The 25,005-nt window shown below is 32.3% G+C and overlaps 1 protein-coding gene across 8 annotated transcripts in view; it reads left to right on the top strand.

Annotated features, from left to right (window-relative positions):
- The window catches only part of CCDC178 (coiled-coil domain containing 178), a 421,095-nt gene that overhangs the window by 301,346 nt on the left and 94,744 nt on the right, over nucleotides 1–25,005 (top strand). For 5 of the 8 annotated variants that reach the window (XM_077900386.1, XM_077900387.1, XM_077900389.1 and 2 more), the window contains one exon: nucleotides 3,837–3,927. The exons of the other annotated variants lie outside the window; for them this stretch is intronic. In XM_077900386.1, coding sequence (XP_077756512.1) covers nucleotides 3,837–3,927 — 91 coding nt within the window. The remainder of the gene's footprint in view (nucleotides 1–3,836; nucleotides 3,928–25,005) is intronic. 8 annotated transcript variants of the gene reach the window in all.

The raw sequence follows: 25,005 nt of genomic DNA, 5'->3' as shown, positions 1-25,005 counted from the left end.
TTTTGAAAAAACACAAAAATGACCAAATTTATCTTTAAATCCATTAAAAGATATGGTAGTAGAGACTAAAGGTAGAAACAAGTATTTTGATGGCGATTAACTACAACAAAGAAAAGGCAAAATGATTTAAGTTCTTGAATGTCTTACCCCTTCTAAGTTTTTCCTATGAGGTATTGGCAGTTTTCACAGTAGCATCACATTGTTGTTTAATATTCTAATAAGACAAATTTCCACCCATCTGTTTTTTGTGTTTATATTATTCTATCTTTTCAATTCCATGTCTTATTTATAGTGAGTAAATTTATAATTACTTGGAAGCTGATGAGCACACTCTAAGTTACTTATTGCAGGTCATTTAATAGCAGCTGACTAGGTCCCCAGAACCAGTTCCTGGGAGCTACATTCAAATATTAATGCAACATGAAGTGGAAATTTGTATTATTTTTTCATTGAACATTCAAGCATGTTATGCTTTTACCTACCTAAAAATAAAGTAATTAAAGTCATATTTTCCCCAAGTTTGTCAATGAGAATGTGACAAATAGCATTCTGAGACCTTTTGAAAATAAGATGGATTGTCACTATCATTTTTCCTTGTCTCTGTGGCTTGTGATGTTATCACAAAAGACGAAGTGGGTCTGGCATGATTTGCTATTCAGAAAAACTTGGTGTTTCATGGAATCCACACTTTTCCAGTTGTTTAAAAATTGATTGACTAATTACCTCCTCTAGTATCTTCCCAAGTAACCAAGTCCAATTCTTTTACCTTTTTAAAGATACACAAATATTTTGCTAGAATTTAGTACTCTACAATCCCCTACTGTTTAAGTTTTAAAAATTGTACATAACTGTGCCAAATCTACAATCATCCTGGAATACAAATACAAACTTTATAGAGATCCTTTTCATTGAATACTATACCAAATCCTTGTTTAGTCATCCATTTCCTTCCTTAATAAACATTCAGATTCCTAATGCTTACAGTTTTAATATGTTCATTTTGTCCCAATTTTTCCCCTTCTCTTCCTCCTTTCCTTCTTCCTTTTTTCCTTCATAATTATTTAATACATTTTTGCTACCCAAAATGAACAATGATAGTATAAGTCTGCTTTCTTTTTGGTATTAAAAATATCCTGATTAATATCTTCTTTGTCTTCAAATATCTTTTTGAAGCTTGTGCTAAGATTTTGGGCATAATCTTAGTAGCTCTCCAACTTAAAATAATAATCCCTAGGAACTCAGACACACTGAACAATGTTAAGCAGCAGCTGTTCTAAAACAAAAACAAAAACAAAAAAGTAAAAAAAAAAAATAAAAATAAAACAAAAACAAAATCTAAGTTATTAGATAAGCCTCAAAAATTTAGGATTGTTTCTTAGAACAATCCAAAACAAAAAGATAGTGACCAAGAAGGAAAACAATTACATGGTAGTGAAAAGTTGTAGGTTGGTAATTGCTTTCCTTCAAAAGCCTTTACCTTTAAAAAATGGTAGTTAATACATGTGTTTTATTCACTATTTTAATAATTTATATTACTCAGCTATCAAAAAAATGAAATCTTATCATTTGCAATAACATAGATGGAAACAGAGGGTATCATGCTAAGTGAAATAAGTTAGAGAAAGACAATTAAATGATTTCATTCATATATAGAATTCAAGAAACAAAACAAGACTCCCTAGATCAATGGACATATGTATACCTGACTGAAATGAAGTTTCACAAAATAATTCTTTTGTTTTTAACAATATCTTTATTGAGATATAATTCACCTATCATTAAATCCACTCTTTTAAAGTGCGTTCCGAGGGTTTTTGTGTATTCACAGGGTTTTATAACCATCACCACTATTCTATTTTTGTCACCCCAAAAAGAAACCTGTAGTCATTAACAGTGGTACTCCAGCTCCCAGCCCTCACCCGTGGCAACTTTCCATTCCAACTTTCCATAATTTCTGTCTCTGTAGATTTTCCTATTCTGGACATTTCATTTAAATGAAATTGTACAATATATGGTTTTTTGCAACTAGCTTCTTTGATTTAGTGTAATGTTGTCAAGATTCATCCATGTTGTATCCTGTTTTGCTACTTCATACCTCTTATTGTTGAATTATATTCCATTACATGGATAGATCACATGTTGTTTATCAAGTCATCAGTGAGTGGACATTAGGATTGTTTCCACTTTTCAGCCCTTCTGCATAGTGCTGCTGCCATAATCATGTTGACATATGTTTTCATTTCTGTGGGATATATAGCTAAGAGTGGAAATTGACAAAACAATTCTTTACAATATATTATACGTACAGTTCATAATTTTTCTGTGATTTTTCTAATCTCTTCTGTTCTTTTCAGTTTCATTTTTAAAATGGTAGTTGGGTTCCTCTAAATTGATATCATTCTAAATGAATTGCAACCCACAGTTTGAAAAGCCCAAAGCTGGATGACTCATCAGGGTCTTTCCAGATTTAACACAATAGTGCATTACATGGTATTATTGCTCTAGGTGCTTCATAAACAGCTTTTCATTTAGTATTTATAACAACCTTTTGAAGCAGGCATAAATAGCCCCATTTTATGTGAGTGTAAACTGAGAATCAAATAACTAACATAACTGCCTCTAAGGCCCAGGCTGTATATACTTTATTGAAATAAAGTCCAGTTACATTCAATTGGTTCTTTAAATCTTATTAAGTCTTCTCATAGTCCCCCAGGTCAATCATTTGAATATCCTTGGCTGCTGACTTTCACTTCATGGCTGAATGAGAAATGTCTTTTAGCCTGCTTGCTTTATTTATTTTTTTAAAGTTTACATTTTTTTTTTCTGTCTACACTGTTAATATATGCTTATTACAGAAAACACAGAAGGACGCCTGGGTGGCTCAGCGGTTGAACATCTGCCTTTGGCTTGAGGTGTGATCCCACAATTCCAAGATCAAATCCCACATAGAGCTTCCTATGGGGAGCCTGCTTCTCCCTCTGCCTGTGTCTCTGCCTCTCTCTGTGTCTCTCATGAGTGAATAAACAAAAATCTTAAAAAAACAAAAACAAAAACAAAACACAGAACATTAGCGAAAGCAAAAAAAAAAAAAAAAAAAAAGAAAACCATGCAATTTTCTAAACACTTACACTCCCAACATGGAAGATCACATTTTGCCTTATAATATATACACATCCAGTCTGTCTTTTAACAAAACTGGACTCATCCTGCACATAGTGTCCTACAAATTGAAAAGGTGTTCATAATAAATGATTAAATATATTTGCTTTTTTACTTTATCCTGCACTAAGTGATGGTTCTCCCTTGACTAAGTTTACAACCTTCTATGCTTAACTCTCTTATTTCCTCTTCCAAATTAGAATTAAATTTGATTTTCCAACTTCTTAATGTTGGGAGTCTCTGGATCTGTGCAGTTTCCTCTCAGGAAAAACTCAAAATTCCCTAATCTTCTCAATTTTAGCTAATTTATTACTTCTTAAAATGTATTCTGATTATCTCCTGATTTTGCCTTACTTTCCAGGCTTTCTTTCTGCTTTTAGAGAGGGACTGTAAAAATATTTTTTTTTAACAAGGACAGTTTTGTGCCTCTGCTACACTTAGAAACATTTTTTCACTAATGCTAGTTAGTAACTAGATAATTTGTGAACCCCAGTTCATAAATTTGAAACCACACATGATAGCCATCTCAAAAACAAAATGAGAAAAAAGACAGGGGAAGTAGAATCAAAAGACAGCTTGTAATAATTCCTAAAAGCTAGGAATTCCTTGCGTGCATTTTGGACTATAAATTACTTAGAACAGGAATTAATCATGACGACCTCTTTCTTGGCACACAGGTGGTATTTCACAGAATTTTGCTTGATGCTTATAAGCGAACTGACCCCTTCTCATCCCTACTTCCTCCACTCAGAGAAAGGCAAAAGCCAGGTAATCGTAGTATGACATTTCAGTCACACATAGTAAGTAGCACAGGCATATGTGTGTGCCCAAAGAGGAAATGTCTTGCGTCCATTTATTTAACAAGCATTCTTGAGTTCTTGTGGCAATCCTATCTCTTTAGTTGGTACTCAAAAATTGGTGGTAGGTGATAGAAGATAACTAGAAGTCTATGTCCTTCCCTCATTGAACCTACAGCCTCATTACGTAGCTGAAACTTTTAGTGCTAAGCATTAGAGAACACTCACAAAGAACAGGAAGTGAAGGATAAGACTGGATTTTTTTCACATGAAAAATATTCAGTGATTGTCATATTTATTGGGTTTGAAGACATAGGTCATGGGAATATTCAGTGTAAAGTGGATTCAGCTCAAGATGGCTCATCTAAATGGGAAAGGCAAAAGTATGTACACATCATGGAAAGGGCTGTTTTTTCACTAGGAGAGTGAATGTGATAACTACACATAAAGAACAAAGAAAGGCATCGGGTGCCTTGTACTCATGATCTGGCCCTAAACGGGACATTCTAATATGATAGTTTAAGTTTAGGAAAATAAGTAGCATATTAAAATTAGTATTTTAATTTGAAATCGTTTTCACAATGGTGTCATAAAGATTTTATATACTGGTATTTCATATGCTAGTGAACAAAATATTTTTCCAAACAAACATGTAAAATTTTGAAACTGAAGGTTGTTATAAAATGTTATCTAAATAAGTCAAAAAATTAAATTGCATTTTAAGTTATTATATAATTTGAAGTAAAATACTTTCTGAAATATTAAGTATTATTTTACTTTTTTGTCCTGCTTTGCTATATACATAAGTTGTTTCACTTTTGGATTTTTTAATTTTCTTTTTGACTCTTTAATTTCTGAAGACAGAGACCCCTAAACTTATTTTTTGTCTCTACTTCCTTCTTATGTATTGTCAGTAAATGTTAATTAAATTGAAATTCCCCTTTGCATGTTATTTTTATCTCTGAAACACTCATTTCGGGCTTATTTACCTTTCTTAAAAGGCATGAGACAGTGTTTTCTTAATTTGTTTTTTTCATAAAGAAGAAATACAGTTTTTATCACAAATACTACCTATATTTAGTCTATTATTTCAGTCTCTTTCTTTCTCTAAGTATGGAACCCTCAACCATTTGAATCTGTATAATAAGTGTGTCCCATAAAAGAAATAATAAGTACTTCTTATTATTTTCTAGGAGACATTAGACCTTTCCACAGGTTACAGGGACTGATTTGGGATAATGGAACAAATCCGTTGGGAAACCCATCTCAGTATGTGGACTATGTGAATGGATTATCTTATGGATTGAAGCCTGTGATTTTCAGGCTGATGTCCAGACACCAGATGGCTTTAAGATCCTTTCATCCAGAACACTAGCAGCCTGCTTTAGTCACATTGCTCTTGCTAATATTTGTAGAGCATCTATGTGGTCCCCAGTGCATGCACTTATTATTCTATTAGGCAGACATTATTCCTTTTGAAGCTAGATCACATGACCCCTGGGCTAAGTTGACATTAATCACTATTTGTCCAACCTTAGGCTATAAAGTTCCTATATATGCATCTTCTAGGAAAGGACTTTTCAACAGCCTGTTCATAAACATGAAACAACAACAAAAAGATCTACCACTATCACCATTTAAAAATTTAATAATTAAGTTGTAACCTCTTCCTGTCCAAATACATGTTACTAACAGGCAATTCTAGTTGCTAAGAAGCCAAAAGATCCTGCTTCCTAAAGACTGATGAAACTAGTTTATGAGGGACTAGCATAAAAAGTTCCTGGTCACCTTCAAAAACCACACAGGCTGAGTTTGAATAGTAAGAAATGGTTTTATGGAAGCTATTCCTTTCAAGAATTCCAAATATATCTTAAACACTACACATGTATTTTTATCCTCTTCTGGGCTTTTGTTTCTTCTTGAACGATACAAACAAGAATTTCCCATCTGTATGGTAGTATGGTTGGACTCTGCTTCTCTTTTGAATACCAATTCATATAAAGTGTAGAAATAATTTTTAAAAGCCTCTCTTGTTTAATCAGTTTTGGTTGCAAACTTTCTGCAATAAAAATCATTATCATATAACTTAAATTTTGTAATCTTGTTACCTTCTTATGTACTAGAGTTCTGAATTTACCTAAGTTGACAAAGAAATGAAATTTTGCAGCTTTTGTCTGACATGCATGCTGTTTATGATTTTAGGGATTATATTCATTTTCAGCATTAAATTCATAGAATAAGCAAAATGTCAAACTTTGTTTACTAATTTTATACTTATCTGTTCCTTTAATATCCTGTCTTGGTTCTCTAGTTATAACATAGATGAACCTAAAGTTTGCTAGAAACATTTGCCATTAGCTTCTTCTAAAAAAAAATTAAATTTGAGGATAATCCTACCTCCAGAGCTTATTCTGTTCCTGGCCATTGACTGTGACAGTGGAAGGCTCATCTGAAAGCACCGGAGCATCCCATCTAAAAGCATAAAACATATTACATTTCATGAAAAAGCTAATTCAGATTGTTTAATTCTGGTAATATTGCCTCTGTCACCTTCAAAATCAAAATGTTCTTTCCTGTTATTATAAGGAAAACAACCAAATTGCTAAAAAACCCATTTGAATACACAGCTGCCTTATGTTGCATACTAATTTGATTAAAAACGCTTGCGCCTCACCAGCATTTTTACATAAAGCACATTGGTGAATTTAACAAAGACTACTTTAAAAATATATCTGAAGCAGTGTTGATGACCAGAGTCTGCAGTAGTGACCACTGGCCCCCCTGGACTGAGCAAAAATCTTTCTGGCTGTCTTGGAAGGCATGAAACAATTGTCGAGCTATATTTGTTTGCTCACTGCTTTGGGCACTGAGCCAACCTCATTGCAAATAACTGCATTAGTCAAGTGTATCCAAATTATTACAACACAGCGTCCATCCCAGTTATTGCTGTTGAAGCATTTTCTGAATCTTCATGTCACTAGAAAACATTTATTTGAAGGGTGAGCATCACATAAATTCAGGTCCACTTGGATTTATAGAAAAGTAGCAAGACTACTTTCACAACTGGCTTTATTTTTCCTTTCTTTAAAAGGAGTTTTTGAAGGGCTGATTGTTAGAACCTTATTAAGTCAGAAAACTTTCCAGTCCTCAGCAGGATATTTTTTATCCTGTATTTTTTCTTTTATTCTACATTTCTTTCTTGGGAGGATTTTTATCCAGTGTTAATATTTATCCATATATTAACTGACTTTAACTTTGTTTCTAAAAATGAATGTGAGAATTAAAGGCATTGGTGACTGGTATAAGCTAAGCTACTGAAGTCTACACAATTAAGTAGATTGAGATTTTAGAAATCTTATTCCATATCTAATAGGTGAGTCACAAGCAAAGTCTGCATGCAGAAAAAGAAATCCTAGGTCTTTCTTGATGATCATGCTAGTGGATTCATGTATCAATGAAGATACTCTCTAAAAATAAGATATGTTATTTCAAAAGACACATTAGCTCCTTAACTTGCAAGATTGCTAAATATATATCACAAAAACTTATCTGACATAAACCATGTTCATTTTGGCTTCCAAGGTAACTCCACACTGTATAATGTTTGGGTTTGGTTCTGGTTTTCATCTGTTTTTTGTTGTTGTTGTTGTTGCCTGCCCATTTTCCTCCTCATTCCCTTTATATTATCTAGAGAAGAGAACCATTTTACTCTTAGAGATAACCCAGGCTACTGGGTATCACAAATTGTTTCTTAGGATCTTGGATTAATAACTTCATTTTCTGTGATATGAAAATAATGATGTCTGCCATTTTTATTTCAAGATTATTCAGAAGACTAAAATAAATACTAGAAAGTATTTATAAGGTATTTCAAATTTAAGAAAATTTTTACTATAAACTTAATGTTCAGCATCATTTTGCCTTTTGACCTCTCAAACACATCTTGGAAAATAAAACAAACTTATAGGAAAATGAACCCAGCCTATATATGTTTGAAAAACTATATGAATAAAATAGTTATGTTTTTACCGAGGTTTTACCTCATTAAAGGCTATTTGATATGAAATATGAATAAACACATACAAAATATAATCTTAATTTGATACTTACAGCATATTAAAAAAATACTCCAGGAAAATAATTTTACTTGGAATGAACTGTATTAGGAGCTTTCTGATTCTTCTTTTACTGTTCTTTAGTAGGAAGTATATTCTACTTATATATAAGTCAAAAATAATAAACTTATCTCTCAACAATATTTATCATGCATTCACCATGTCAAGTACTCTGAGACTTCCAGAAACTTTAAAAATAAGTGTCCAAATTGGGCACCTCGGTGGCTCAGTGAGTTAAATGTCTGCCTTCAGCTCAGGTCATGATTTCAGGGTTCTGGATCAAGCCCCACCTTGGGCTCCTGTCAGCAGAGAGTTTCCTTCTCCGTCTTCCTCTGTCCCTCCCCCCGACTCATGATTTCCCTCTCTCTTCTCAATACATAAGTAAAATCTTTTTTTAAAAAAAATTAAATAAAATGCAATGCAATGCAATTAAAAAATCAAATATAAAATAACTGATTTAAACTATAAATTCTAAGTCAACAAATGTCATGGAAATTACCTTGATATGATATAAAGTTAAGTTACCTTGATATGATAAATTTTCTATAACATTAAAGGATGATAGTAATTGGATTAACTTATAAGGATATATAATTATACACTAATTGTAAGTTATATTAAATTAAATACATATATGTTTGATATGTATGTATATTTGATAGGAAATGCAAGAAATTCTAAAGTTGATCATTGAGTTGTAGGATATTATTAATAGTTTTATCTACATCTTTATAATCCTTCATATTTTCTATGTATTGTTTCACAACTTCGTATGATTTAAGAGGTTAAAAAATAGACTAAATACTAATTTTTTAAAAAAATCTTATGAATTTATGAGAAAAATTAATACACTCTTAATTCCAGGTGTGTTATCCTCTGATAAACCTTGCATTTAATTAGTCATCCACTTCTTTTGTTCTGTTTTATAGTAAATTACTATTAATTTTGTGGTAAAATATACTTACTCAAGTAATTATTTTCTTGTCAGCTTATTATACACGTTATTAAATTAATTTATCTGAATGTCATTCTGGTGATAGCATAGAGATGGAGTAGGAGTCATTTTCTAAGTGAAGTTCAGTAATCCTGACAATATTTTAGAAAATGTTGAAGAGAGAGTTTTACCAGAGATTACATAAAAGATGGGAGGAACCTTTCTGAAAATGTAATATGTTATTTACAGGCCTCATTCTATTTCATTACCTATTTTTCTACTCTTTTCCCTTGACAAAAATGAAGCTATCCTTAAATCTTTATTTGATGGTTTTCCATAAGATACAAATAGACAAAGGTAATACAGTCGAGATATACGACAAACATTCTCAGAAATTTGTATACAATGATTTGCTTTAAGGCCTCCAGAATTTTTTGTGTCTAAAACCACCTGTAAATTAAATCACAATTATGAAACAAATAAGTGGAAAATTGCTATTTGCATCATAAGTATTTTTATATCATGTTTCATTTCATAATTTCGTGAATTTTTTATGGAATCGCAAAGAAAGCATTCTAGTGACGGAGTTTCTGTTCTAGAAACTTCTGGAATATTCTACCATCATACATTGTAATTACAAAGTTATTAATAACTAGTAATAATCACAGTTATTACTAGAAAACTACTCTGAATGTTTGAAGCATGGTATTTTATTTTTTATTTATTTATTTATTTATTTATTTATTTATTTTTGAAGCATGGTATTTTAGTATCGTAGGGCTCCCATAACAAAGTACCACAAACTGGGTGAAACTAAAATTGTCAAAAGACAATTTAGTGAAACTAAATTAAGACTTAAAGTTCTGAGGAATCGAAATCCAAGTTTGAGGTGCCAGCTGAGCCTATGCCATCTCTGAAAGTTCTAGAGAAGTATTTGTCTCAGGATTCTCTTTTAGCTTCTGGTAGTTTCAGGCATTTGTTGACTTAATAGATGGTTATTTCCATATTGTCTTTCCTCTGTGTCCAAATTTCCCCCCTTTTTAAAAGACATTGCTTGAAAAAAGAAATAAAGGACACTGATTGTATTGGATTAGGGCCCACACTAATGACCTAATTTTAACTTGATTGCCTTTGTAAAGACCTTGTTTCCAAATAAGGTCACAGTCTGAGGTACTGGGATTAGGACTTCAACCTATGTTTCCGCAGGACAGAATTCAACTGTGAACACATGTGATCTACCATTCATACATACTGAAGGTTCAATGTCTAGATTATCTTTTAATTTTTTTATGTTTAGAAGTATTCAAGTTACTTTTAAATAAAAAGCAAATTAGTAGCTGGTATTTAAGCAAATACTTTTCTTGAGAACAAATCCCTTAATTTAGAGAACCCTTGAAGAATTATAAATACTGAAAAACAGCAAAATCCAGCTCCATTAGACTTTCACTATAGAGAGTTGAAGAAAGTAAGAGTGCATCTAGAGTGCTATGTTCTTTGCTGCTTAGTCTATAAGTCTGTAGAAAGATTTTTGAACTTACAAGGGGACATGAAGATCAAGTCATTTTAGGTTGAAAGTACCTCTTTTCATTTCACAGATGAAGAAACACTTGTAGGCCTTGAGCAATATTTGGCCAGAAAAAAATAAAGAACTTGCTGGCAGATGGATTAAGCAGACAAAGTTTCATCCATAAAGAATATCTTATGCCCTAAAATATACAAAATTAGAAACATCTATTGGGAAGCTAGGTGTTTCATACTTAGCAAACATAGCCAGTAAAATGCATACATTTCACAAAAATGAGACTTCTAAAATGTAGGGCTACCAGTTTGTAATATATTGGTTAAAACTATGAGAAACAACCTATGGAAAGAAAAGAATGAACTTAGAGAAAGCAGAACTATTAATATCTGCCCTAGGACATCATAAGCCTGAGGTTTGAATTCACTTTTTTTCTTTATTGTGCTGTTCGTATTTTTTCTCCTAATTCTGCTCTGATTATTTAGCTGACTGAAGCAACCAAAGTAGAATAATTTGTGACAGTTTTGCTTTTTCAGTTGATTTTTTTAAAAAGTAACAGAAAGACAGAAGACAGTTGCATGTGTCATTATGCAATGCTTACAAAATATATGTATTGCTTGGAATTGCCAAAAGTATCTACATACAAAAGGTTAACACATTCCACTAGTAATACAGTGTTTTTTACCATAGACAATAAGTGTCAGAGCTGAGTTAAAGTGAAGAAGTATTTACTTTCTGAGAGTCAGTCAAATATTAGTTGTATGAGACATTTCTATGTATGTATAATAGTAATAGTAATAAAAGTTAAAATTATTTTTGAATGACTATATGAAATAGCTTTTCAGTAGCACATTGATGGTTTTATTTTTCATTGAATTATGGATAGAAGCATTATTATAAAATTAATAATACTTATTCAATTTTTTTCTTCTAAGATATGTTAAATGTTAAATAGTATCATTGAAGTTCTGGAATTACTGTATCCTGTTTTGCTCATAATTGGCTTTGTCTAATTATAAGGTTTTATAAAGCTTTTCATTTTGAATAAGTTTATGCTGTATTTACTTTATATTAAAACAGTAGGATATGAGAATTTGTCTTTCTCCAAGCCATCAAAAATGAGTTCAGGCTACCAAGACACCCAGAATTTGAAAATGGTTTTGAAAGGGTATGGGTCATAGAATATTAATTTAAATCATACTATGCCAAATAGTAGTCGTGTGTCTCTGGCCAAAGATTTCTAGGTGTAGAGAGAACATACCTTAAGGTTTTAGACCTAGATGCAAGTGTAAGATCTTAAAAACAGGTCACTCCTTTGACAACTACAAATTAAGGTGAATTTAGTTTCTTTCTAATATACAAATAGCAAACATTTCATGTATGCTAGAGCTAACATGAAAGCCTTTTATTTGGAAATGTAGTGACTCCAAGGCTACACCCATGATGCTGCTGCTCTGTAAATTAAAGTCATGCATGCATTTTCATTAGGGGAGTGTAAAGACTGAATTATTTTTATGGTATGTAAGTATGATAGAATTACTTTATCTAGATACCTTAGAATTTGTAGAGATGATGGTCAAAGCAAATGAAATTAAACTTTTTGACAGATTTTTTTTTGTTAGACTCTAGGTTTCTTTTGAGACAACTGGAATACATCGTTTATTCCCTCATGCACTCTGCACAGGACCTGCAAAGTAGATTTCAATAATTTTTATTTTTTTAGATTGCAATAATGCTTGAAGTTGTTGCCAGTTAGCAAATATTTACTAAGCACTACTGTCTGTTCAGCGCTATGCTCAATACTAGTGTGACTATATGAGATGAAATGTAGGCATAGATTTAAGTTATAATTTAGTGATCATTTACTATGGCATTAACAATAGTAGGTTATTTATTAAGTGCTATAGGCATCAGACACTCTATATTATATAAATTATGTCAATATATGACTTAATCCCCATAGTGGGGATTATGCATAAGTATTATTACTATTGCTATTTTATACTCTATAGAAATTTAGACTTAGGATAAGTTATGTTCCCTAGCAATATATATAGTTAACAGAAGGTCAACCAAAAAATTATGTGTCCAAACTCCAAACTCTTAACTATTATCCTAAATATCATTAAATATATTTTTTTATTTTCTAGTATCATATGATTTTGATAGTTACATATTTAATTAAACTGAAATAATACAATTGTGAGAAATCAAAAGAACAAAATGTGTTCAATGTGACTAGAATGTGTAATTTCCTTTTAGAAAAATCATATATACCTAGGTGCTAGAAAATTTAAGCACTGGTATTATGATAGAATTTCTTTTCTTAAATCTGATTCTAGGCATTTAGTTATTCCTCAGAAATCTTTTCTGGGTAGAATAAAAAATATATAATGGATATAATGATGACTTTTGAATTTTACTTTGGCAACTTAATTTATATGAAATTATTTTTGTTTTAAAATAAAAAATATTAATTAGCATCCAAAACCGTGACTCAATTATGTTAAGCCTAATTTTACAAATACTGAAATAGGCTTAAAATATGCCATATACTATTCTAACCACTTTACAAGGATCATTTTCTCTGTACAGTAAGTGGTGTAGTTGCATTTTTCAGAGGCATATAATAATAAAACCAAAATTCCAATCTAGTTAGTTTGCCTCCAGACTTCATGACCCCTCATCATTACTTTAGGCTGCCCCTTGGTTAGAGGGCTAAATATATTATTCTATAACAACTCTTGGTAGAATTTTAGTTTCTGTATAATGTTAATATGAGAGAAGTTATTAGATATTAGTAGTTTTTAAGAGAATAAAGTTTAATGAAATAAATGACATCTATTGATTTTCTTTTTATATAATCTTTGGTACTTTTTTACAATCTTTGATAATATCATGATTTTAAACAAGATTAATATCTGTACATACATATTTATAACTTGGTTGTAGTGTTCTGTTTAACATTATAATATTCGTTATTTTATCCAAATGACATTTTTATGCTTTAAAGACTGGGCAATCAATACTAGTGCTTTATTACTTTCTGTCTTTTTCAATTTTCCATTTTTATATGCTTCCTTTATATCTGCTGTTTCAATAATGAAACCTGATTGTATGTAGTCCTACATATGGTCCTTTTCAAAACAGTCCTTTTCTATTCATTATTGCTCACTCTTTTATGAATCTGTGAATCATGTTTTTCATTAACTATAGAAAATTCTCCAACACTATATATTTTTTTTAACTTTTTAATAGTGCAAAATAAGTATAATGAGGGCAGCCCAGGTGGCTTAGCAGTTTGGCGCCGCCTTCAGCCCAGGGCTTGATCCTGGAGTCCCACGTCAAGCTCCCTACATGGAGCCTGCTTCTCCCTCTGCCTGTGTCTCTCTGCCTCTCTCTGTATGTGTCTCTCATGAATAAATAAATAAAATCTAAAAAAAAAAAAAAGTATAATGAGTACACACCTCCACCCTGATTCAAAAATTAGCCATAATTTTCATAAGCAAATTTGTACTAAGCCATTTGAAAGTAAATAGAAGATATCATGATTTTTTCCATTTGTCCCTAAAATAACATTTAAGTAACCACAATATCATCATCACTCCAAAGAAAATTAAAATCAGTTTCCAACTAATATTAATATCTCTCCAATTGTCCCCCAAAGTTTTTATAACTAGCATATAACCAAACTGCATCTATTGCATTTTTGTCTCCTAAATATCTCTAATATCAAACAGATCCCACCCATAATACATACACACACACACACACACACACACACACACACACACACTGACTTTTTGAAATGATCAATCCTGTTATAGAATGTTTGCCTTCTAAAACTCTGTGTTTTCTCGGGATTTGACTTGCTCCTCTAATTGCTTCTGTATTTTCTGGAATACTCAGATGTATGTCTAAAAGCTTGAATATAATAGGATTAAAGATTTTGGCAGGAACACCTCATATATAATGAATTAAGGGTTTGTAGTTTCACTATTAATGATGCTAACTTTGATAATTTCTTTACGGTAGTAACTGACCATTTGCTCCATTATTAAGATACATCTTCCAACTGGCAATTAGCACACAATTTGTAGGACTATATTTGCCATCATATCTTGTACCCTGCTGAAATAGTGATTTTCTAATTCTAGTATTTCTTTTATAAGCCAGAATTTTTCTGATAAAAAAAATCCAAAACAAACAAACAAAAGAACAAAACAACCAAGAACAACAAAAATAGACAGTTTCCCTCATCAAATGAGAATGAAGTTTTGCCTTGAAAGATAAGATATACTAGTTTAAGCATTGCTCTGTCCTTATATTGCTTTGCATATTGTTATTGAGGAGCTTACTGATTTTCTTTCCTTTCTAAATGACTTGGATGTTTTTGCCCTTAGTATGATTTACTTATCTATAAAGTATAACAGTTTTAGTACAATATATATCTAGAAAGTGATATATCTAGTTATATCTAGAAGTTTTACATCTTAGTTTTATTCCATTGATTGAGTTTTCATCTTGAGAGACTCCAATTATACATGTGTTCTCTCTTCTTTGCCTGCCTTCTACAGCTATGTCTTCCTCTCAGATCTCATTTGTTTCTTTATTTTAGACCATCTTTATTTCCATCCACTATGTCCTTTATTATATCACAATGTATTGTTTCATCACATTTCACATCTTCCTGTTGTTTGATTTTTTCTACTTTGAATTTTCATGTGTACCATTGCTCATTTAATATATTTAACTTGAAGCAATGTTTTCGATTTCTCTTTTCCTTATAATTATGAAATGTTTTCTTTTTTCAATCAAAAATTTATTTATTTTTAGGTTTTTCTTCTTTCAGTAATTTTATATGAATGCTGGATTTTCTTGTGGTTGTGGTTAATTTGTGTGCTCTGTTTTCCTAAAGCAATAATAGCAAGTGATCCCAATAATAAGTAGAATGAAAAAAGGCAAATTGGCATCTTTCTAAATTCTCAATTCAGTTGCTCTCTCTTCTGAGCATACAGTAAAGAGAAGCTTACTTAAAAATAAATGGATACCAAATTTCCCAGCACCATTTATTGAAGAGACTGTCTTTCTTCCAATGGATAGTCTTTCCTCCTTTATCGAATATTAGCTTTTTAATTTGTCTTCTAAATCTTTGATATTATTTTGTTTCTGTAGGGTCATTTTTATCATCCATTGTATTCTATTCCTTCCCCAATGGATATATCTATCTTTTAAGGGCTGTCTCTGACCTATTTTTTCCTTCGATAGCTAGAGGGACTTGAAAAAATCATACTTTTTAAAAAAATAGCTATCTCAAAACTACAATGAGATATCACCTCACATCAGTCAGAATGGCTAAAATTAACAACACAGGAAAAAGTAGGTGTTGGCAAGGATATGGAGAAAGGGGAACCATCTTATACTGTTGGCAGGAATGCAAACAGGTGCAGCCACTCTGAAAAACAGTATAAAGACTCCTCAAAAAGTTAAAAATAGAACAACCTTTTGATCTATGGTCTCTCAATCCAGCAATTGTACTACTCAGTAGTTACATAAAGGATAAAAAATTACTGATTTGAAGGGATACAATGCACCTGATGTTTAGAACAGCATTATCAGCAATAGCCAAATTATGGAAAAAGCCCAAATATATGTCCATCAACTTACGGATAGATAAAGAAGAGGTGATGTGTGTGTATGTGTGATGGAATATTATGCAGCCATCAAAAAATGAAATCTTGCCATTTACATTGACATGGATAGAGCTGGAGTAGTATGCTAAGCAAAATAAGTCAGTAAGAAAAATACAAATACCATAGGATTTCATTCATTTGGGGAATGTGAGAAACAAAACAGATGAACATGGGGAAAAGATGAGAGGCAAACCAAGAAACAGACCCTTAGAGAACAAAATGAGGGTTGCTGGGAGGGAGGTGGTTGGGGTATGGGTTAATTGGGTGATAGATATTAAGAAGGCACTTGTAATGAGCATTGGGTGTTGTATGTAAGTGATGAATCACTGAATTCTACTCCTGAAATTAATATTACAATATATATTAACTAACTAGAATTTAAATTAAAAGTCAAAAGAAGCATTAAAATAGCTATTTTTGGTCAATACTAATTTCTGCATATTTTGTAGTAAGATTAATGTGCACTGGTTTCATAGTGTACTGATAAGTAACAGAAGTTCAAATTATTAAGCAAGTAGCATAAACTCCTATTTAAAGATCGCATTTCAATTTAAAAAATTTCCATTATGACAGTAATGCTTTTGCCTCTTGCTACCATCTCTAGCCTACTTCAAATAATTGTCCTGCATCTTTAAAAAATGAAAAAAATGAGTTAAAAAATGAGTAAAACTAACAATTTCTACTAATGATGATTTATGGTTTAATAAAGGGGCAAGACTAGCCTTCTTATTAAATATTACTAAACAGGCTTAAAATACAGCTGTAATACTGGTTCCTAACATGGTTCCATGAAGGGGCAAAGAGAGTTTAGATTCAGTTTATCCAAGATAGTTTAAATGTTTCATAAACTTCGTGAGGATGAAAGGCATCCACATCTCCAGACTGGATCATTGAGAGTAAGTTCAGAATTATCCTCAGTCAGGGAGGCAAGAAAAACATTTTTAAGGAAAGGAGAACTTATCAATAAAAAATGTAGAAAAATAAAACAATTCTGTGATTGTTTACAAATGAATGAGCTAAGAACTAGACTCATATCTGCCTGACTGCTAGAAACAATTGGACATTTTACAGGTACCTGAAACACAATATGTCTACCCCTGAATTTTCCTCTTAAATTCTGTTTCTTCCATGATTTATTATTTTTTTCTTTTATTTGACTCATTCTTGACTCAGTTATCACAGTAGAGAGCTGGTTATCATCACTGACTCTTTGTTCTCCCTGGGGCTGCATGTACAACTTCAAGTTTTTATAATTTACATGCTAAACAAGTTTTAACCTATTGTCTTTCTTCACTATTACTATTATCATTGTTAAATTTTATACATTTATCATTTTTTCATCTGGATTACCCCAACAGCTTTCTATTTTGTCTTCCTGTGGCTAGACTTAACTTTTTGAAATTCCTCATCACAGCTGTTTAAAGTGCCTGAATGAGTATTCAAAATCCACGGTCTCTCAAAATCTGACCCTGCCAGATCCTCATCATTACTTTGTGCCATTATCATCTTATCTTTAGGCATTATATTTCAGCACTACTAAATTGTGTGCAGTTCTCTTTGTATGCAACGCTGTTTCTTACTCTGACATTTCCCCATATCATCCCCTTTCTAGAATCCTTCTCTCCAATCATACTTCTATAGCCCTAATTATCCTTTGAGTTTCAATGCCAATATCATCTCTTTCATAAAGCTTTCTTTGGTTCTTTCACTGTATCTGATGTACACACACAATGTCTTGTCTTACCACCATGTGTTACAGAACTATCAATTTTCTTGATGATAGTATACATCTTGGTCATTCTTTTATACTAGTTGTCTAGCACAGTCAGACAAATGGTATATAATATATAAATGAACATAATAATTAAAAAACAGTATATTTTAAAATACAACATAAGAAGGAATTATAAGTACTTTATCTTTTTTAAAAAAAGTTATTTTCTTTATGTATGACCTTACCTATACTACATATTACTGTATTTAATAAATGCCAATTATATAGTAATAATGAAAAATATGACAATCATATGCATATCCTTTAAGTTGCTAGGTGAGTTTAGATCTATTTCTACTATGTTTGACATTCTTGTGCCTGTTTCAAATTGGAATTAAGTTCAATGACTTGGGAAATAAATATAAAATACCACATAACTATTTATTCAAGAACTAGATCTGTAGAGCATGTAAAGATTCTTGAAATTCCCATTGTTGCTGCAATGCTGCTTGTAAACAAAATGAACTTCAGTGAATCATTGAAAATATTTATTTATGGTCAACCTAAGAAAATATACAGAATATAGTTTTCTCCTATTCTTAAAACCCTTGCTTTACTTTTTCCTGCATACAGTCATCTAACCTTAATCTTGAGTTTCAAGATTTCACTCCTTCTTTCTTCTTACCCTCCCTCTCTTTGGGCAAGCCATTAAACTTACCATATTTTGCACTTTGTGCTTTCCTGTTTGCCTAAGACCAGCTTCTTCATACTTAGTTAGAAGATGTTTTCCTCCACCTCCATATATCCATTCTTTACCCTTTTACCAGGACAAAGGTCTAAGGTCACTTCCTTTGCCATTATATTCTCCTCTGCACCTTAGGAAAAGTGATCTCTTCTCTCCGGAAGTCACCAGAGTTTGATCTGTAACTCCCTTAGGACTTCTCCCTCATTATCATTGGTATATTCTCAAGCAGCTGACCGAAATAAAGCTATACTGTGTTCCACACCATCATTTAAATAACTACTTTTTCCTGAGTTTTAACAATAATAATATATTATCCATTTTTATACCCCGGTACATGCAATCCTTTATATTACTGGTTTCCCCCTGCTATCTGAAAGTAGAATGTTTCTCTGAAATCTTTTGTAAGCCAAAATAGCATAAAGTGAAGAAGCAATTACCATTAATTTTTATGGAAAATTTATTAGTGTTTCCAGACCCCAAAAATAACCTCTCTTAGGCTTTTCCTCTATCTTAGGACACATCTTATTTAATGGATGCACAAAATAAATTGAGATAAAGCACAGATGCTCACAGACACAGTTCAAACCAATGGCAGCTTGATGCTTAGATGTTGAGTGCAGCTCCCAGGGAAGGAACTTGGTGGTGCCACTCTCAGCTCACTACAAAACAAACACTGAACACTGCTTTGCTTTTTTTTTTTTTTTTTTTGTAAAAGCAGAAATCCCCTTTGGATTTATTTTGCTTAGCAAAAACAGGTAGTAATATAGATCTTTCCTGAATACAAAGTGGCATTAACAGGAACTTTTAAAAGCAGGGTGTACCTATATGTATAGGTATTATTCAAATACCGTATGTAGGGGACCCTGAGTGGCTCTGTCAGTTTAACATTTGCCTTTGGTTCAGATCATGATCCCACGGTCCTGGGATCGAGCCCTGTATCAGACACTCTTTGTTTAGCATAGAGTCTGCTTCTCCTTCTCCCTCTGCTCTCCCCCCTGCTCATGCTCACGTGCTCTCTTTCTCTCTCAAATAAATAAATAAAAATCTTTAAAGAAACAAAAACATGTTGAATGAGTAAATGGGTCATGTTCAAATGGTTAAATAAATAATTATTGATTAGATAAAATGAATTATAATTAATTCAACTTATACATTTTGAGCAACTACTATGTGCCAGCTACTCTATCTTGTAAAAGGATTACGAAAGTCCTCAAGATTTCAGGCTAGTAGAGACATTAGACATATACTACAACAATTAAAATACTGTGCAATAATTTTATACACAATGAAAATGCTATGAGAATGGAGAGTGTCTAAATCAGTCTGAATAGATAATGGGGGCTGGTTGGAAAAAGTTGTAGCTTGTTTAGCTACATCCATAAAGTTGGAACAAGTATTTAAAAAAAGAAACAGCAAATGTAAAGGTCAAAATTAAAAATATCATGATACTTTTCAGGAACTTACAGGAATGTAAGGAACTCAATTGTGAAGGATTTTACGTGTTGCTCTGAGGAGTTCTACTTCATCAGAAAATGTCCTGGTTTCCATAAAAAAATATTGAGCAGAGAGATGACATAATAAGGCTTTCCTTGTAGGAGGAGCCCTTTGAGGTGACTGTGAAGGCTGTGTTAGACAGGGTAAGACAGAAAAGGAGACCTCTAGGAGGGTTTACAAAGTTTTTCAGGCTATAAATAACAGAGACATAATCTAAAAACATATTGGCAAGGGTGCCTTGGTGAGAAGGAGTTGAGATATAATTCAGAAATATAATCCACAAGACTGGGCTGGAAATGCAAAGAGTAGGAGAGGGGACCTAATGTACTTCCAGGTTTCCCACTTAGGACGCAGATGACGTGCACTATGACAGCTTTAATAAGAAGACAATTTCTAAGAAAAGATGAAATTAGGCATTTGCTGTTTTAGTTGTAGGCTGACATCTAGAAAGTGATTTCTAGTACCCAACTGTCTTAGTCAGTTTGGTCTACTATAACAAAATAATATAAACTGAGTAGCTTATCAACAATAGAAATTTGTTTCTTACAGTTCTAGAAGCTGGAAGTCTGAGCTCAGGATGCAAGCAAGGTTGGGTTGTAGCAAGGATCTCTTCCGTGTTTCAGAGAGATAACTTCTTGTTTCACCTCACAAGGTAGAAAAAGAACTAGTTAACTCTCTGGCCTCTGTGAAGACACTAATCCTATTCACAAAGGATCCACCCTCATGACCTAATTATCTCCCAAAGGCCTTACCTCCAAATAAATTACATTGAGGTTTCAACATGAGGATTTTAGGGAGACATACATATTTAGTCCACTGAGATGGTTAATGCAAATTAAGCTGAGGAAAGGAATATAAGAATTTAGAAGTTTCAGTAAGAATGTTGGATTTTATCTAACATGCAGTAGGAAGGTATTGAAAGGTTTAAACACAGGGAAGATGTGTTCACCCTTCCAGTTTGTGTCATCTTCTGCCAATTCCTGCCTGAAATTCTGTACCCAAACTAGAGTACTCTTAGTTCACTGAAGACATCATGCTTTTCTCCTCTGGCTATTCGCCTATAAAGTTCTTCTCCTTGGGAAATCCAGCCTTTTCAAAAACCTTTGAGTGCCCCCAGATTGCCTTTAATTAATCCTATCTATGTCCTCCCTAACAACCTGTACTAGCACCTATGGTAGCACTTTTTTTTTTAAGATTTTATTTATTTATTCACGAGAGACACACAGAGAGAGGCAGAGACACAGGCAGAGGGAGAAGCAGGCTCATCTTATTTTGTACTTTGAAGGGAGCCTGATGTGGGACTTGATCCCCAGTCTCCAGGATCATGCCCCAGGCCGAAGGCAGCACTAAACCAGTGAGCCACCTGGGCTTCCCTGGTAGCACCTTTTGTACAATTTTAAATATAAATTTTTAAAGTATGCATACACACAAGAAGGCTCACAAATAATTGTACAGATCTTTAGTAAACAAATTGTAAGATGGTCCCCAAGATCCCTCCCCATACCCTCTTGTGAGCACACCCTGTTTTGTTTTCATATGATTATATAATATCTCTCTATGTATCTGTTTCTTTGTTATATAATCTACATTATTTGCTATTAGTATAGCCACGCTTTACCTTTGATTAGTATTTCTGTGTCATTTTCCATTATTTTTTCTTTGAACCTGCCTATTTTGTTACATTTGAAATGAGTTACTCATAGACAACATATATTTGAGTCATGGTGGTTTGTTTTTGTTTTAGTTTTTAATCTACTCTGCCAATCTCTGTATTCTAACTGGTGTATTAAACTATTTGTATTAGTCGTTGTTGATAAGCAAGGGCTTAGGTCTGCCATGTTATTTTCTTTGTTTTCTATTTGTTCTCTCTGGTTCTCATTTCTCTGTTTTCTTCTTCCATCCTTCTTATGGATTACTTGAACATATTTTTAAATTTCATTTTGATTATATGGTTTTATTGCATCTCTCTATGTAGCTTTAGCTACATATTACATATATATGAGTATATATAAACATTATTTATACATAACTTATAACAATTACATATACATAACTTATCACAATCTACTGGTGTCAGCATCCTGCTTGTTCAAGTGAAATACAGAAACCTTATCTCCCTTTACAGTCCTTTATGGTCTTCATGTATAATATATCTTTAAAAATTTATTCTAAATCCATTTTAGAACCACATCAGATAGCATTTAGTTTTTCCTTCAACCATCAAATTTAATTTAGAAAATTCAAGAGAGAAAAAGTATCTGTTTTCACTTGTTAAATTTTCTTCCACCTTTCTTATGCTCTAAGTTTCCTTTTTTACATTATTTTCTTTCTATGATTGAGAGAACCTGGGTAATGTAGTATTCAAGAATCAGCCCTTTACAATACAAACCAGAGCATAAAAGAATGGGAAGGGATCTAAAAGCAAAAGTACTAATGACCAACACAATATTCCCAGATCTTCTTCTCATGAGAACACAGGGAAAACATACCAAGGATTCTTTAGGTGGTAGTATAAAATGTCATTAAATTTTATGTTTCTTTGTAATATATTTATTTCTCAAATTTCCTGAATTAGCCATGTTTTAGTTTTAAAAGAAAGTTATACACTTACTGCTTTTAGAACTTTTTTGATGACCCAGGAGAAAGAATGTGTATGTGTGTGTGTCTGTGTGTGTGTGTGTGTTTGAATACATTCCATAATGATTTCAATTCTTTTAAATTTGTTGAGATTTGTGTTTACATATATACATATATTCATTGTGTTTATATATATATACATATATATTCACACACACTGGCTACCCTGAAGATCAGAGAGAGCAAGAGAGAGAGAAAGAATCTTTTTGAGAAACTTAAGAAGCCACTATTAAGAGGCAAGGAAAATTCAAGGTGGTACTGTTGATTACTATAACAAAGTAGAGGAAAGTTTGAATGACAGTAGGTGTTTAAAAGCTTCAAATGTTGAGAAGTGGAAAGATCATTAGGGATTTTCATGACAGCAACTATAACAGGTTGAGGAATAAACATGAGGTGAGATAATTAGGAAGGTCAAGTCAAAACTGAGGTAATCTTTCAAGAAGCTTGGATTAAAAAGAAATGAAAGTAAGAGGATGACACTGTCACAAACCAATTGTCAGGAAGGAGTTTTTGTTATTTTTTTAAACATCGACACAGTCTTAAAATATTTATGCATGGACAGAAAGAGCCAGTAGCAAAGAGAGTAAAAGTATAAGATAAACAAATGGATAGAAAGATTCAGAACCCTGTTGAAAGAAACAGTCTTGCCTTTTGAGAATTTCCTAGTATACAGAAGGTCCAACTGCAAGAAGATAACATCAGATCAAAATGTTATGAGTTGATGTTCTACCAATATCAGTATCCTTTTTCTTTAGTCATGTTTAAATATATTTCTCTATTATCATGTCACTTCAGTTAATAAACCTATGAATTGAGTGCTTTTTAATATTAGTTGCTGTTTCTGAGCCTCCAGGTGGCAGTGGCTTTATTTCAGTGGCTTTTGTGACACTAGCAGTCTTAGAATACAATGTGAGAAATCATAAAATCATTACACTGCTTGCTTTGCAGCAAAGCCTCACAAACATTCAAGTCCCATTCTCCATATGCTGTGTATGGTATCTTGACACCAGGACACACGTACTAAGGTTTAGTATATTTAGTTAGTTCACAGAAACTAAAATTCACTTAGTTGAATTAACTTAGAGTTGTTTTAATTAGGAAATAATAAAAATGATTTTTATCATAGGCCATCTTGTATGCAGGAATAAGTTAGATTATATTTTTATAACTTCACTACTAACGTACTATACCAGTGGAAAAAGTCAGTATGTGATTTCAGTACTAAACATTCTCTGATTTATAAAACTGAAAATCTTCCCAACAGTTAAGGTCCCATTGTGATCAGCAATTGCTTAGAAGAAAATAAAGGCACACCATATACATTAATAATTGTTTTTCATAAAAGCAATCTTTCTTTGTTAAAAACAAAAGAAAAATTAGAGTAGTAATAGTGTTACAAATGCAAACTTTGTCTATATTTAAAGTGAATAAATTATTCTTAGTAGTCACAAAGTAACGCTACCCAGTGGATTAAAAGAAAGTGACACACAAATCTCAATAATTTGTACACCTAGGCGGGATTATTTTTATTAATTTCTTTGTCATGTAAGGAAAACACAAGGAATATTATTTTGATTCTTTGTATCACTATAATTCTTTAAATTAGGAAAAATGGAGATTTGTTAGTTGGAAACACCAGATATTAAGAGTATAATCCCTTACTTAAGAAGATAATGAAATGCATGATTATCAGAGTCTTCAGATCCCTGGTTCACAGTATCCAGACATATATTGGGCAGTTGTAACCCCAAACTTTATGTCAGAATCCTCATGGCTTTTGATATCACACTGAGGAGCTAAAAAACATGTCTTTTGATTTATATGCTTTGTCACACTGGAGAAATTAAATCAGCTTTTACTCTTCAGGGCTTTTTTTTTTTTTAACTGTAACATAGTACAGTGGGGGGAGTAATAGTTCATAGAGTTGTTGAGATAATTAAATAATATAAATAAGGCATATTTCATAGGGTTGACAAAGTATCAGTACTCAGTAAATGTTTTTTTTTCTTTCAATTATTAATCAGTAGTGGGAAATATACTCTGTAAAAGTTGAGAAGCAATGGGGCACCTGGGTGGCTCAGTCAGTTAAGGGCCTGACTCTTGATTTCTGCTCAGATCATCATCAGAAGGTTGTGAGATAGAGCCTCACATTGGGCTTCTCTCAGCAGAAAATCTGCTTGAAATTCTCTTCCTCTCTC

Source organism: Canis aureus, chromosome 6, assembly GCF_053574225.1.
Source record: "Canis aureus isolate CA01 chromosome 6, VMU_Caureus_v.1.0, whole genome shotgun sequence".
Taxonomy (NCBI): domain Eukaryota; kingdom Metazoa; phylum Chordata; class Mammalia; order Carnivora; family Canidae; genus Canis; species Canis aureus.
This window is presented reverse-complemented; position numbering and strand designations above follow the sequence as displayed.